General features: G+C 38.0%; 1 protein-coding gene across 1 annotated transcript; it reads right to left on the minus strand.

The window, feature by feature from the left end:
• LOC109825756 (protein FAR1-RELATED SEQUENCE 5-like) lies at positions 11083-14050 on the minus strand. Its single transcript, XM_020392643.1, has 2 exons — positions 13725-14050; positions 11083-13628 (listed from the first exon to the last, which is right to left on the minus strand). Exons 1-2 carry the CDS (start codon positions 13782-13784, stop codon positions 11367-11369), a joined length of 2322 nt encoding a protein of 773 aa, XP_020248232.1. The 5' UTR covers positions 13785-14050; the 3' UTR covers positions 11083-11366.

A 17390-nucleotide genomic window follows, 5' to 3' on the forward strand; every position in this document is an offset into this window, starting at 1 on the left:
ACGAATAATAGACAAACAACATTAGTGGTAAATTGTTTGTTAAACATCATCAAAACAAGAAGGCCAACAGGGGGATGGACATAGTCGGGCCAATATCTCCACCATCGGCGAAAGGCCATCGCTTCATCCTCGCGATTACCGATTACTTCTCTAAGTGGTCCGAAGCTATCCCCTTAAGAGAGGTCAAGACTAATGACGTGATCAAATTCATCAAGAACCATGTCATATATCGATACGGCGTACCCCGGCGTATTATTCATGACAATGGCACACAATTCATTAGCCATGCATTCACCAGGTTCTGTGACAAATTCCGAATACAGAATCTCTCTTCCACGGCCTACAACCCTTCAGCGAATGGTTTGGCCGAGGCCTTCAACAAAACAATTATCAAGATCTTGACCAAGCTGACTTCCACCGACCGGCACCACGCCCTACTCATTGGTATACGGTTGTGAGGCCGTATTGCCACTAGAGATTCAGATTCCGTCCCTCCGTGTCGCCTTAGCAACAGGAATGACGGCCGAGGAAAATCACCAACTGCGACTCGCAGAGCTCGAAGCGTTGGACGACAAATGACTGGAAGCTCAGCAGCACATTGAGTTTTATCAAGCTCGAATGGCCATGAATTTCGACAAGAAAGTCAAACGCAGAGACTTCAAAGAGGGGGAGCTGGTGCTCTCCGTTCGCCGACCAATGATCCTCACTTCCAAGAAGAAGGGGAAATTCCAGTCCAAATGGGAAGGACCATTTGTAGTAGAGACAGTCTACTCGAACGGCGCCTATCGCCTGTGAATATTTGATTTCCCGAAAAAGGGAGTTTCGTTTGTATTTATAAGAAAGCTTATTACAAACTAATGATCAAATGTTTACAACAGAAGCAGAGGGAATGCCCTCTTTGTTTTGTGTGGGGACTTTAGGTGGCTATAGGACGCTTCGCTCGATGCTCGTGTCGAGTCTGCTTCCCTTGGACCGTTCGATCGAGGTTGCTGGAGAGCTTCAGTTCGCAGTAGAAGCTCGAATCGATGGAGTTCGGGTCTGCTTAGTTTGCCGGCGATCGGAGCTCGGAACTAGGCAGTGTTGCTGTAATGCAAGGGTCTGCTAACAGCTTGGTCTCAATTACTTTTCTCCAAGTTTTGCGACCTCTCTTCCAGTGCGCTGGAAGGGGCTTTTAAATGGAAAGACCTCTCCTCCAGTGTGCTGGAAGGGGCTTTTAAATGGAAGAAGGACAGCTTGACTCATCCTTGAATTATGGGATGTGACCATATCTTCTTCAGAGACGTCTAACTGCTCCTCGATACCATGAATGGTCATTCGAAGGATTGTGCTTTATGTCCTGTCACCTAAAATGGGAAGGCCCACCCTTGTATATGAGGTAACGGCCGTCTGCTATCCGAGTGGACTTGACCAGCATTAATAAACCGCATTTATGAGTTCGCAGATTGATGAGGCGTTTGTCCGATCACTCGTACTGTGCCTGACCGTCCGGCGTGCTTTGAGCACGGTGCTTTCTCCTTTCCGGTCAGGAGAGGCGGCGAAGTAGGTGCACAGTACTCGAGTGGGTCTAGCCAACCTGCCGAGTGCCGGCGGATCCAGCTCTTGACTCAGACAGCTGAGGTGAGTCGCATTTATGAATGCTCAGGTTGACTCGACACCTGTCCAGTCCTTCGCGCTGTGCGTACTGCGAGCGGCCGTTTGACGGTCTTGGGGTACTATGCTCTCTCCCTTGAGAGAGAGGGATGGGAAGGCCCATCTCAGCACGTGGGGTAGCGGATACCCAGCTGTACTAATGGCCTTGAGATTGCAGGCGGATTCGTCTTTGGACTCGGGCAGGCGAATCGCGTAAGGGGCGAACTTCCGCTTTCCCCAACTGATCTCAACTCGTGCAGGCGAGCCGATTATTCAGGCGAATCTGGAACCGAGCACATTTGACGGCCATGCTGTTTGGGCAGGCGACTTCTCGTGGGCGAATTTCCTGTAGGCTCATCAGAGGTATTTTTTTTACCGTCTACAAGACCCCCTTCAAAGTTTTCAGACCTAAACCGGCTCGCGTGTGGTCTGGAATACTTTGAATGAAGAAATTTTTGGCGAAGCAAGTGCCTTCGATTTCTTTTAGGATTTTTAGCAAACCCTCAGCTATCAACGGGTTTGACGTGCCTTTACCGATCACCGTTTGAATCGGGCTAGCCATACTATTCCCCTTACTTGTAAAAACTTTTGTACCCACTTAATCAAGTTTTGTACCCATTTATTCAAGTTTTGTATCCACTTAACCATGTTTTGTACCTCATTATTCTGGAATCAAAATTTTGTACACACTTATTCAAGTTTTGTACCCATTTTTACACGTTTTGTACCTACTTAAGTACCGTTTTGTACCCATTTATACACGTTTTGTACCTATTTAGGCACCGTTTTGTACCAATTTATACACGTTTTGTACCCAATTAATCAAGCCTTGTACCTATTTGTAAAAACTTTTGTACACACTTAATCTAGTTTTGTACCCATTTATTCAAGTTTTGTACCCACTTAACCATGTTTTGTACCTCATTATTCTGGAATCAAAATTTTGTACACATTTATTCAAGTTTTGTACCCATTTATACACGTTCTAGTTGTCCTACTGTTAGTTCTGGAACATCTCGAGTTAGTTCTACTTCAAGTTGGCGTTATTTCTAGCACAAGTGTTTGTTCTGTGGCCCATGTTAGGCCTATCTCAGTCATTGTTAGTTCTATATGTCTTCCTGTTAGTTCAAGCACATCTCGAGTTAGTTCTACTTCGTGCCACGTTATTTTTAGCACAAGTGTTTGTACTCGAGATGGCCATGTTATCCCTAGCTCACTCCTAGTTAGTTCTAGATGCCCTCCTGTTAGTTCAAGCCCATCTCCTGTTAGTTCTACTTCGTGCTGGCGTTATTTCTAGCCCAAGTGTTTGTTCTGTTATGTCATGATATCCCTAGCTCACTCCTTGTTATATCTAGCTGTCCTCTTGTTAGTTCTATCACATACAGAGTTAGTTCTATTACGTTGCTTAAATATTGTACCCACTTAATCAAGCCTTGTTGTACCTACTTGTAAAAACTTTTATACCCACTTAATCAAGTTTGGTACCCACTTAATCAAGTTTGGTACCCATTTATTCAAGTTTTGTACCCACTTAACCATGTTTTGTACCTCATTATTCTGGAATCAAAATTTTGTACACACTTATTCAAGTTTTGTACCCATTTATACACGTTTTGTACCTACTTAGGTACCGTTTTGTACCCATTTATACACGTTTTGTACCCAATTAATCAAGCCTTGTACCTACTTGTAAAAACTTTTGTACACACTTAATCTAGTTTTGTACCCATTTATTCAAGTTTTGTACCCACTTAACCATGTTTTGTACCTCATTATTCTGGAATCAAAATTTTGTACACATTTATTCAAGTTTTGTACCCATTTATACACGTTCTAGTTGTCCTACTGTTAGTTCTGGAACATCTCGAGTTAGTTCTACTTCAAGTTGGCGTTATTTCTAGCACAAGTGTTTGTTCTGTGGCCCATGTTAGGCCTATCTCAGTCATTGTTAGTTCTATATGTCTTCCTGTTAGTTCAAGCACATCTCGAGTTAGTTCTACTTCGTGCCACGTTATTTTTAGCACAAGTGTTTGTACTCGAGATGGCCATGTTATCCCTAGCTCACTCCTAGTTAGTTCTAGATGCCCTCCTGTTAGTTCAAGCCCATCTCCTGTTAGTTCTACTTCGTGCTGGCGTTATTTCTAGCCCAAGTGTTTGTTCTGTTATGTCATGATATCCCTAGCTCACTCCTTGTTAGTTCTAGCTGTCCTCTTGTTAGTTCTAGAACATACAGAGTTAGTTCTATTACGTTGCTTAAATATTGTACCCACTTAATCAAGCCTTGTACCTACTTGTAAAAACTTTTATACCCACTTAATCAAGTTTGGTACCCACTTAATCAAGTTTGGTACCCATTTATTCAAGTTTTGTACCCACTTAACCATGTTTTGTACCTCATTATACTGGAATCAAAATTTTGTACACACTTTTTCAAGTTTTGTACCCATTTATACACGTTTTGTACCCAATTAATCAAGCCTTGTACCTACTTGTAAAAACTTTTGTACCCACTTAATCAAGTTTTGTACCCATTTATTCAAGTTTTGTATCCACTTAACCATGTTTTGTACCTCATTATTCTGGAATCAAAATTTTGTACACACTTATTCAAGTTTTGTACCCATTTTTACACGTTTTGTACCTACTTAAGTACCGTTTTGTACCCATTTATACACGTTTTGTACCTATTTAGGCACCGTTTTGTACCAATTTATACACGTTTTGTACCCAATTAATCAAGCCTTGTACCTATTTGTAAAAACTTTTGTACACACTTAATCTAGTTTTGTACCCATTTATTCAAGTTTTGTACCCACTTAACCATGTTTTGTACCTCATTATTCTGGAATCAAAATTTTGTACACATTTATTCAAGTTTTGTACCCATTTATACACGTTCTAGTTGTCCTACTGTTAGTTCTGGAACATCTCGAGTTAGTTCTACTTCAAGTTGGCGTTATTTCTAGCACAAGTGTTTGTTCTGTGGCCCATGTTAGGCCTATCTCAGTCATTGTTAGTTCTATATGTCTTCCTGTTAGTTCAAGCACATCTCGAGTTAGTTCTACTTCGTGCCACGTTATTTTTAGCACAAGTGTTTGTACTCGAGATGGCCATGTTATCCCTAGCTCACTCCTAGTTAGTTCTAGATGCCCTCCTGTTAGTTCAAGCCCATCTCCTGTTAGTTCTACTTCGTGCTGGCGTTATTTCTAGCCCAAGTGTTTGTTCTGTTATGTCATGATATCCCTAGCTCACTCCTTGTTATATCTAGCTGTCCTCTTGTTAGTTCTATCACATACAGAGTTAGTTCTATTACGTTGCTTAAATATTGTACCCACTTAATCAAGCCTTGTTGTACCTACTTGTAAAAACTTTTATACCCACTTAATCAAGTTTGGTACCCACTTAATCAAGTTTGGTACCCATTTATTCAAGTTTTGTACCCACTTAACCATGTTTTGTACCTCATTATTCTGGAATCAAAATTTTGTACACACTTATTCAAGTTTTGTACCCATTTTTACACGTTTTGTACCTACTTAAGTACCGTTTTGTACCCATTTATACACGTTTTGTACCTACTTAGGTACCGTTTTGTACCCATTTATACACGTTTTGTACCCAATTAATCAAGCCTTGTACCTACTTGTAAAAACTTTTGTACACACTTAATCTAGTTTTGTACCCATTTATTCAAGTTTTGTACCCACTTAACCATGTTTTGTACCTCATTATTCTGGAATCAAAATTTTGTACACATTTATTCAAGTTTTGTACCCATTTATACACGTTCTAGTTGTCCTACTGTTAGTTCTGGAACATCTCGAGTTAGTTCTACTTCAAGTTGGCGTTATTTCTAGCACAAGTGTTTGTTCTGTGGCCCATGTTAGGCCTATCTCAGTCATTGTTAGTTCTATATGTCTTCCTGTTAGTTCAAGCACATCTCGAGTTGTTCTTCTTCGTGCCCACGTTATTTTTAGCACAAGTGTTTGTACTCGAGATGGCCATGTTATCCCTAGCTCACTCCTAGTTAGTTCTAGATGCCCTCCTGTTAGTTCAAGCCCATCTCCTGTTAGTTCTACTTCGTGCTGGCGTTATTTCTAGCCCAAGTGTTTGTTCTGTTATGTCATGATATCCCTAGCTCACTCCTTGTTATATCTAGCTGTCCTCTTGTTAGTTCTATCACATACAGAGTTAGTTCTATTACGTTGCTTAAATATTGTACCCACTTAATCAAGCCTTGTTGTACCTACTTGTAAAAACTTTTATACCCACTTAATCAAGTTTGGTACCCACTTAATCAAGTTTGGTACCCATTTATTCAAGTTTTGTACCCACTTAACCATGTTTTGTACCTCATTATTCTGGAATCAAAATTTTGTACACACTTATTCAAGTTTTGTACCCATTTATACACGTTTTGTACCTACTTAGGTACCGTTTTGTACCCATTTATACACGTTTTGTACCCAATTAATCAAGCCTTGTACCTATTTGTAAAAACTTTTGTACACACTTAATCTAGTTTTGTACCCATTTATTCAAGTTTTGTACCCACTTAACCATGTTTTGTACCTCATTATTCTGGAATCAAAATTTTGTACACATTTATTCAAGTTTTGTACCCATTTATACACGTTCTAGTTGTCCTACTGTTAGTTCTGGAACATCTCGAGTTAGTTCTACTTCAAGTTGGCGTTATTTCTAGCACAAGTGTTTGTTCTGTGGCCCATGTTAGGCCTATCTCAGTCATTGTTAGTTCTATATGTCTTCCTGTTAGTTCAAGCACATCTCGAGTTAGTTCTACTTCGTGCCACGTTATTTTTAGCACAAGTGTTTGTACTCGAGATGGCCATGTTATCCCTAGCTCACTCCTAGTTAGTTCTAGATGCCCTCCTGTTAGTTCAAGCCCATCTCCTGTTAGTTCTACTTCGTGCTGGCGTTATTTCTAGCCCAAGTGTTTGTTCTGTTATGTCATGATATCCCTAGCTCACTCCTTGTTAGTTCTAGCTGTCCTCTTGTTAGTTCTAGAACATACAGAGTTAGTTCTATTACGTTGCTTAAATATTGTACCCACTTAATCAAGCCTTGTACCTACTTGTAAAAACTTTTATACCCACTTAATCAAGTTTGGTACCCACTTAATCAAGTTTGGTACCCATTTATTCAAGTTTTGTACCCACTTAACCATGTTTTGTACCTCATTATACTGGAATCAAAATTTTGTACACACTTTTTCAAGTTTTGTACCCATTTATACACGTTTTGTACCCAATTAATCAAGCCTTGTACCTACTTGTAAAAACTTTTGTACCCACTTAATTAAGTTTTGTACCCATTTATTCAAGTTTTGTACCCACTTAACCATGTTTTGTACCTCATTATTCTGGAATCAAAATTTTGTACACATTTATTCAAGTTTTGTACCCATTTATTCAAGTTTTGTATCCACTTAACCATGTTTTGTACCTCATTATTCTGGAATCAAAATTTTGTACACACTTATTCAAGTTTTGTACCCATTTTTACACGTTTTGTACCTACTTAAGTACCGTTTTGTACCCATTTATACACGTTTTGTACCTATTTAGGCACCGTTTTGTACCAATTTATACACGTTTTGTACCCAATTAATCAAGCCTTGTACCTATTTGTAAAAACTTTTGTACACACTTAATCTAGTTTTGTACCCATTTATTCAAGTTTTGTACCCACTTAACCATGTTTTGTACCTCATTATTCTGGAATCAAAATTTTGTACACATTTATTCAAGTTTTGTACCCATTTATACACGTTCTAGTTGTCCTACTGTTAGTTCTGGAACATCTCGAGTTAGTTCTACTTCAAGTTGGCGTTATTTCTAGCACAAGTGTTTGTTCTGTGGCCCATGTTAGGCCTATCTCAGTCATTGTTAGTTCTATATGTCTTCCTGTTAGTTCAAGCACATCTCGAGTTAGTTCTACTTCGTGCCACGTTATTTTTAGCACAAGTGTTTGTACTCGAGATGGCCATGTTATCCCTAGCTCACTCCTAGTTAGTTCTAGATGCCCTCCTGTTAGTTCAAGCCCATCTCCTGTTAGTTCTACTTCGTGCTGGCGTTATTTCTAGCCCAAGTGTTTGTTCTGTTATGTCATGATATCCCTAGCTCACTCCTTGTTAGTTCTAGCTGTCCTCTTGTTAGTTCTAGAACATACAGAGTTAGTTCTATTACGTTGCTTAAATATTGTACCCACTTAATCAAGCCTTGTACCTACTTGTAAAAACTTTTATACCCACTTAATCAAGTTTGGTACCCACTTAATCAAGTTTGGTACCCATTTATTCAAGTTTTGTACCCACTTAACCATGTTTTGTACCTCATTATTCTGGAATCAAAATTTTGTACACACTTATTCAAGTTTTGTACCCATTTTTACACGTTTTGTACCTACTTAAGTACCGTTTTGTACCCATTTATACACGTTTTGTACCTACTTAGGCACCGTTTTGTACCCATTTTTACACGTTTTGTACCTACTTAAGTACCGTTTTGTACCCATTTATACACGTTTTGTACCCAATTAATCAAGCCTTGTACCTACTTGTTAAAACTTTTGTACCCACTTAATCAAGTTTTGTACCCACTTAATCAAGTTTGGTACCCATTTATTCAAGTTTTGTACCCACTTAACCATGTTTTGTACCTCATTATTCTGGAATCAAAATTTTGTACACATTTATTCAAGTTTTGTACCCATTTATACACGTTCTAGTTGTCCTACTGTTAGTTCTGGAACATCTCGAGTTAGTTCTACTTCAAGTTGGCGTTATTTCTAGCACAAGTGTTTGTTCTGTGGCCCATGTTAGGCCTATCTCAGTCATTGTTAGTTCTATATGTCTTCCTGTTAGTTCAAGCACATCTCGAGTTAGTTCTACTTCGTGCCACGTTATTTTTAGCACAAGTGTTTGTACTCGAGATGGCCATGTTATCCCTAGCTCACTCCTAGTTAGTTCTAGATGCCCTCCTGTTAGTTCAAGCCCATCTCCTGTTAGTTCTACTTCGTGCTGGCGTTATTTCTAGCCCAAGTGTTTGTTCTGTTATGTCATGATATCCCTAGCTCACTCCTTGTTATATCTAGCTGTCCTCTTGTTAGTTCTATCACATACAGAGTTAGTTCTATTACGTTGCTTAAATATTGTACCCACTTAATCAAGCCTTGTACCTACTTGTAAAAACTTTTGTACACACTTAATCAAGTTTTGTACCCACTTAATCAAGTTTGGTACCCATTTATTCAAGTTTTGTACCCACTTAACCATGTTTTGTACCTCATTATTCTGGAATCAAAATTTTGTACACACTTATTCAAGTTTTGGTACCCATTTATAACGTTTTGTACCTACTTAGGCACCGTTTATTACCCATTTATACACGTTTTGTACCCAATTAATCAAGCCTTGTACCTACTTGTAAAAACTTTTGTACACACTTAATCTAGTTTTGTACCCATTTATTCAAGTTTTGTACCCACTTAACCATGTTTTGTACCTCATTATTCTGCTGCAAATTTTGTACACACTTATTCAAGTTTTGTACCCATTTATACACGTTTTGTACCCAATTAATCAAGCCTTGTACCTACTTGTAAAAACTTTTGTACACACTTAATCAAGTTTTGTACCCACTTAATCAAGTTTGGTACCCATTTATTCAAGTTTTGTACCCACTTAACCATGTTTTGTACCTCATTATTCTGGAATCAAAATTTTGTACACATTTATTCAAGTTTTGTACCCATTTATACACGTTCTAGTTGTCCTACTGTTAGTTCTGGAACATCTCGAGTTAGTTCTACTTCAAGTTGGCGTTATTTCTAGCACAAGTGTTTGTTCTGTGGCCCATGTTAGGCCTATCTCAGTCATTGTTAGTTCTATATGTCTTCCTGTTAGTTCAAGCACATCTCGAGTTAGTTCTACTTCGTGCCACGTTATTTTTAGCACAAGTGTTTGTACTCGAGATGGCCATGTTATCCCTAGCTCACTCCTAGTTAGTTCTAGATGCCCTCCTGTTAGTTCAAGCCCATCTCCTGTTAGTTCTACTTCGTGCTGGCGTTATTTCTAGCCCAAGTGTTTGTTCTGTTATGTCATGATATCCCTAGCTCACTCCTTGTTATATCTAGCTGTCCTCTTGTTAGTTCTATCACATATAGAGTTAGTTATATTACGTTGTTAAATATTGTACCCACTTAATCAAGCCTTGTACCTACTTGTAAAAACTTTTATACCCACTTAATCAAGTTTGGTACCCACTTAATCAAGTTTGGTACCAATTTATTCAAGTTTTGTACCCACTTAACCATGTTTTGTACCTCAATATACTGGAATCAAATTTTGTACACACTTATTCAAGTTTTGTACCCATTTATACACGTTCTAGTTGTCCTACTGTTAGTTCTGGAACATCTCGAGTTAGTTCTACTTCAAGCTGGCGTTATTTCTAGCACAAGTGTTTGTTCTGTGGCCCATGTTAGGCCTATCTCAGTCATTGTTAGTTCTATATGTCTTCCTGTTAGTTCAAGCACATCTCGAGTTAGTTCTACTTCGTGCCACGTTATTTTTAGCACAAGTGTTTGTACTCGAGATGGCCATGTTATCCCTAGCTCACTCCTAGTTAGTTCTAGATGCCCTCCTGTTAGTTCAAGCCCATCTCCTGTTAGTTCTACTTCGTGCTGGCGTTATTTCTAGCCCAAGTGTTTGTTCTGTTATGTCATGATATCCCTAGCTCACTCCTTGTTAGTTCTAGCTGTCCTCGTGTTTAGTTCTATCACATATAGAGTTAGTTCTATACGTTGCTTAAATATTGTACCCACTTAATCAAGCCTTGTACCTACTTGTAAAAACTTTTATACCCACTTAATCAATTTTGGTACCCACTTAATCATGTTTGGTACCAATTTATTCAAGTTTTGTACCCACTTAACCATGTTTTGTACCTCAATATACTGGAATCAAATTTTGTACACACTTATTCAAGTTTTGTACCCATTTATACACGTTTTGTACCTATTTAGGCACCGTTTTGTACCAATTTATACACGTTTTGTACCCAATTAATCAAGCCTTGTACCTACTTGTAAAAACTTTTGTACACACTTAATCAAGTTTTGTACCCACTTAATCAAGTTTGGTACCCATTTATTCAAGTTTTGTACCCACTTAACCATGTTTTGTACCTCATTATTCTGCTGAAATTTTGTACACACTTATTCAAGTTTTTGTACCCATTTATACACGTTTTGTACCTACTTAGGCACCCTTTTGTACCTCTTTGCTCTGGATTCAAATATTGTACCCACTTAATCAAGCTTTGTACCCACTTAATCAAGCTTTGTACCTAATAATGCCATGATTTTATTTTTGTACCCACTTATTCAAGTTTAGTACCCACTAATTGCTCGTTTTGTACCCACTTAATACTGTTTTGTTCCTCATTGTTCTGGGGGAAAAAATTAATTCAAATTATCATCCATACATGATTAATCCATACAACCACATTATCATCCATACATACATAAATCTTAAGGGAAAAGTGAATAAATCAAATTGTGAACATTCAACCGAAACACATGCTTTGTTTTGGCCCTCCGTAAACTTTGTTTTGGCGATGCCGTTAACTTTCTCGACCTCCACGAGCAACATTTTTGTTCTACAAAAAAAATTGCAACTTTATCATGACAAATGCAAAGACATTGAAAAAATATTAAATCAAGATTAAGTATAATACCTTAGCTAAAGGACAACTCGTTATATAATGTCCTTTTCCCTTACAAAACCCACAAAATCTTTGTTTTTTTATACTCTTTTCTTGTGCTATCTCCACTCCCGACTTAATTCTAGTAGCATGTGCTGGTCGTCCCTTCGTGGCAACAGGCTTATCTGGATCACGAATAGTGATTTGAGTTGCTTCCTCTATAGAGATGGGTATGGATGAAGTAGGCATCTTATTGCTGGCATTGCTCTCATTTCCATTGTCGTTATGTTCCTTCTCAATCTTGGAATTCTCAACTTCTTCAAAAAATGAGTCTAAAAAAGCACTAAACTTATCATGAAGTGTACTTGAAGTCAATGTATCTTCTAGTGCCTTGTTACATCTACTCCTAAGGGCCCAATGTTTAATGATAGATAGTTGGTCTTCACTATTTGTAATGCAATTTCTAACAACTCCGCAACCAACATGTCTTGCTTTAATTGTCCATCGTTGCATGATATATCTTGATGGAATTTCTAATACTTGCTTCTTTACTAAAATGTGCAAGCTATGTTTGCATAATATACCTTCCATCTCAAATCTCGCACAAGAGCACTTAATTCTTTTTTCTTTGGATGTATCGAAAACAACATGATGCTTTACTATCTTCTTGCTTTCAGCCTCGCTATCTATATTCCAAACGGCATAAGTAGCACTTGCGCCGTCCTTCGACAACTTTTCATGAAGCATGGAGTAACTATCCTTGAGTTCTTTCTGAAAGATAGTAAACAGATTCTTCGTATAATTCTCCCGAGCTTGTTTTTCAATGGGATGTTCAATTATCAATGTAGGAACTGAGTTTGTGGACTTAAAATCTTGCTCAAGTTCAGCGGCTCGGCGAGCTCTGACAGCATTATCATACTGCTTAACAAAATCATGTAACTCGGTATTTACATTCACAAAATGATCAAAAAAAGCATTAATTCCCTCACTCCGCTGAGTAGATGTCATTCCTGCAGTAAAAGTGTCTTTAAGATACACTGGAGCCCAATGATCTCGATGATTGTATAAATTTACTAACCAACTCCTTTTATCTGCACCATATTTGTCCCTCATTTCTTCCCAACGCTTTTCAAATTTTTCTTCCGATTTACTCCAATACCATTTGTTATACTTTACACCAACATCCTCACCATAATCATTATGCATTGATTGAAGATTTTGTAAGGCATTCCTACGAAGGTGCCAAGAACAAAAGCGATGGCGAGTTTTAGGAAAAACTTTGTGAATAGCACCACACATAGCTTTATCTTGATCAGTGATGATTGTTACTGGTGCTATACCCGACATACATTTTAACCATTGGCTAAATAACCATATAAACGTCTCCTCCGTTTCATCGGCCAGTAACGCACACCCAAATAGAGTAGACTGTCGATGATGGTTAACGCCCGTAAATGGTGCAAACGGCAATTTTAAATTGTTCGTTCTATATGTAACATCAAAGCAAACAACATCTCCAAATTGCAAGTAAGAAGTCCTCGACCTACCATCCATCCAAAAAACACTTCTCATCGTCCCATCATTTTCTAAATCAAGTGCGAAGTAAAATTGAGGATCAGATACCTTTTTCTCTTGAAATTGACGAACTATGTTCACGCACTCATGGCCGACGTTGTTTCTTCGTTTAAGTCTAAGTTGTGCTTGGCATTCTTGTTGAGTGAGAGAGCCTTGTTCATTGCCATGAGCAACGTCTACAACCTTACAAATGGCAGAAGGCCGTAAACCTTGATTGTCAAGAGTATCTATCAACCTTTTTGTCGATTGAGCTCGATGAAGTGTCCGATGTGAGTAGTGCTTCTTTACCCGAGTTGGGGTGGTTAATGGATGACCATTATGCTTACTGTTTAACTTTCGGACCACCCATTTTTCAGTGCTTCTATCAAGTCCAATAACCATCCTTGCGTTGCATCCACATCTTGTATCGAACTTTCGAATTACATTCCGACCATCTTCTCTTTTATCTTTTAAAGATTTAAAGCCTTCTTTGTCACATACAAATATTCTAGATAGGATTGCATCTTTCTTTCTCGACCAAGCTGTGTGACCCTTGCGAACACCAAATCCCTTAAGTCTGGCGTATGCATTGTAGAAATTATAAGCTTCCTCATGAGTAGAGAACTCCATTCCGATATATGGATCAACGCTGTTTAAATTATCTTCACCATTTTCAACGCCCATAAGCTCATCACCATTCTCCTCATGCTCGGATGCCTATAAAAATAGAGAAACAAAACTCATGCTAAAAGACAACTATTTTGGTATATGTCATTAGTTAGTAGTACACTATAAACAATAAGATATTATCACCTGAGGGGGAAGCCATGTTGTAGATAGTAGATCATGGTCCTGGCTTTTATCTTCTTCCATTGTTGCCTCACGTGAGAGAATTGGTGGAGTGTCTATACAAGCTATCAAATTATCACATATAAGAAGTTCAAAATCGCTCAAAAAACGTCATCAAGTTGATCTTTCAATTTCACTAAACAATTTCTAAACGATAGTTTAAACCAAATTTAAAGTTTATATCCAATTTAACAATACATGGCAAAAATAGCTCTAAATTATCCGGCTCGTAGCCATAGAGTGAGTGCTGCAAACCAAGTAATGTATGAGCTGAAATTAAAAGGAAGAAGATAGATCCAAGGAATATGCATGAGGGAAGATAGAACCATCATGAAATCCACTAGATCTAACAGGAACGCCAACTAGAACTAACATGCCTCGTAATAGAACTAACATCATCTCCATTAGAGCTAACATGCATCCCGGTAGCATTAACATGCATTTCAGTTAAAACTAACACGTTAATTTAGAGCTAGCTAACATGCATTTCAGTTAGAACTAACACGTTAATTTAGACCTGATGCCTTACCTCGGTGGAGGCGAGCTCGACAGCGGCGAAGTGCGATGAGCCGGCGGCAACACTGAGCGGGGACGGCAAGCGCAGGCTGCGGCGATTTCGTGAGGTGGAGAGGAGGGGGGAGGTGATGGCGAGGATGACGTCGAGGGCTTGATCGATCTCCGGAGGCGGCGATGAACCTGAGGGCTGAGCTCGAATGCCGTCGGAGGCGTGGCTGATGACGAGGGGTGAGCTCGATGGCGAGGACGAGTAGACGGCGATGACCCGGCGGCGACGCTCAGCTGCGGTGATCTCGGGCGCTGGAGAGGAGGAGGGGAGGTGATGGCTAGGGCAAGGGGACGGCGGCGACGCTGATCGGGGACGTCGAGACACAGGCCGAGCTTGGGCGCCGGCGCTTTCGGGCGGTGGTGAGGGGGAGGAGGTCGGTGATGGCGACCGAATGCGCGATCTTGAGCCGGCGGCGACGCTGATCGGGGGCGGCGAGCTCCGGACAAGACCACAGATATCTTGAAAATGAACGAAGAAAACCACACAAACAAAAAGCATATTAATTACCCACATGCACCCACTATTTTCAAAATCACATTATCTATCTCCATCTATTATATATCCGCATACCAAATTAAGCTGCTGGAGTTTCCCCTCACCAACCACATCATTGATCAACCCTCCTTTTTTTCTTTGTACTTAAATTGTATAACATTCATCGCGATGAGGACTTACATATGTCATTTGCTTGCCTTAAACGTCCAACAAAAAAATATACTAAGCATTGTAGTTAGTTAATAATGAGATCCTATCATTATAAACAAACTAAATAAAGATTAATAATTCTTAAGAATGTACCATGTTACTCTATCTTCCCTTGCAAACTTGTTAGTTTTTTATTCCTAGCCCGGAGAGATTTTCAAATTTAATCATCTATTTCATAAAATATTTAAATAAAATTTATGGAAAATGTAACAAACCATGTTATAGATTTTAACTCAAAATGAATCTAGCTTATAATAATAATTTTGATATTTAACCACGTGCATTACACGTGCACAAGAACTAGTAAAGATAAATTGACGAGTCTATGATTGAGAAGCTATAAAGAAATTCTCCTTTTAAAAAAAACTACGTTATTACCCTTTTTTTTCTTTTTCTTTTTTTTAGTTGATTTGTTTTGAGAATATAGAGGTCCATGAATGAAGATGGACTAGATTGATATTTGTGGATCCAAATCGACCCAAGAAAATCCCTAAGAGTCAAGAGTCCAAGAAATTGTGCAAGCCCATGAGTTTGGAGCTTGAGAGATGAAAAATTTATGTCTCGCAAAATTGTATTGTAATTCTCAAACTTGCCAAGACATCGTGCGGAGATCGTACGTTGTAAAATGTAAATCTTCTGGTTGATGTAGTATAAAACGTAATCAAAATCAGCGTTCACTGGCATTTACTAATTTCTTTTATTATTATTTTATTTTAAAATTTCATATTTCATTTTATTAGTCTCAACATATATAAGAAATTAAAGTTCTCTCAATCTGTTCCCCTGTGCGTGAAGGAGGCGCCACAGATTTCGCCCTCGTGCTAAAATTAAGGTGTTTGTTTGCATGCAAGTGAAAGATAAAAGTGAGAAAGTTATTTTCATTTAACAATTAAGGTGTTTGTTTTCATGTAAGTGGTTATGAAAGTGAGATGTAAGAAAGTTGCCACATAAGATTTAATGCAATTTTGACTTCCCCTAAAAAAGTGGTGAAGTCACATGAAAGTGACAAAAAGGTAACTAATTTAATTAAATAATTTTAATTATATTTTCTAATTAATCTTATTTTGCCACATCATCTTCACATTGCACTTTCGATAATAATTTAATTTTTCAAACAAACACTGTATTTTACTTGCGTGCTGACATGGATATAAAAGACATTTGTAAAAAAAAGTAACTTACATATTTTAAATTCACTTTCAGATTGTCAAACACCCCCTTAGTTGTTGAGCTAAACTATTGTCAAAACTTAAGGTTATATGATTCTCTGCTTATTCTTATGCAATCATTTATTTATCTATTTATTTCGTGATGATATAAGAGGGCTGGTTTACCTAAAAGTGCACGGTTAACATTATTCCAAATATTGGAACAATTGATAAAACGCAATGACCACAAGCACATTTTATATGTACATCGAAATTAAGAATAAAAAGAAGCATGAAGCATTCTTCTTAGGGGTTGTTTGTTTGCATAAAGGGGAAGGGGAAAGCCTGTCAAAAGTGTCAGTTTTAACAGGTTTTCTTGCAAAAACATCTCTTTTAGAATCATTTTTGTAAGAAAACCTGTCAAACCTGACACTTTTGATAGGTTTTCAACTCATGTCCCCCTTTAAAAGAGGCAACCAAACACGCCCTTACAGGATGAACCTTTTATAAGCTACAGTCAAGTCACAACAGTCATTATGCATTTTTGTCCCCAAAGACATTAGTATACACCCAAAAAAGAACAAAAGGAAAAGGGTGCATGAGACCAAGGTGCTTGAATTTATATCATCATCATGAACTTGTACATTGAAAGGAGAGCATGAGCTCCACGTAATTTCTCAATATATTAGGACAACGAATAAAGGATTGACTTGCACATTTCTTGAATATTGTTTGTATTCTGGCTATTTTGTTTCATACTAGTTTTTACACACTTGCAATGCACGTGATTTAATACCATGATTAAGTATTTTTGGCAGTTTGTGCTCATTTTTTTCTTTAAACTCTTACATCCCGATTATTTTTTTATGTTTGTTTAAATGGGATACACCCAATATAAATTTTCATGTTAATATTTGAATTGACAAAAAACAAATATAATTTAAAAATAATTTGAATTTTCATATTATTTTCGACCGATATGAAACTAAGCTTTATTTGAGAAAGTATAGCATTGCAAAGTGAAAAATATTAAAATAGTGTTATACAAGGAAGGTGAATATTTAAAATCAATATGGCAAAATGATTGATTTAAAGTATGTTAAAACGATGCACAAGAGAATATGAAGTTTATTCCTAATCATTGATAGACTTCATAAAAAAATATAAATTAAAGATTAATGCTAACTCTAGTATACTTTTATATGATAAAAA

Source organism: Asparagus officinalis, chromosome 10 (assembly GCF_001876935.1).
Source record: "Asparagus officinalis chromosome 10, Aspof.V1, whole genome shotgun sequence".
Lineage (NCBI taxonomy): Eukaryota > Viridiplantae > Streptophyta > Magnoliopsida > Asparagales > Asparagaceae > Asparagus > Asparagus officinalis.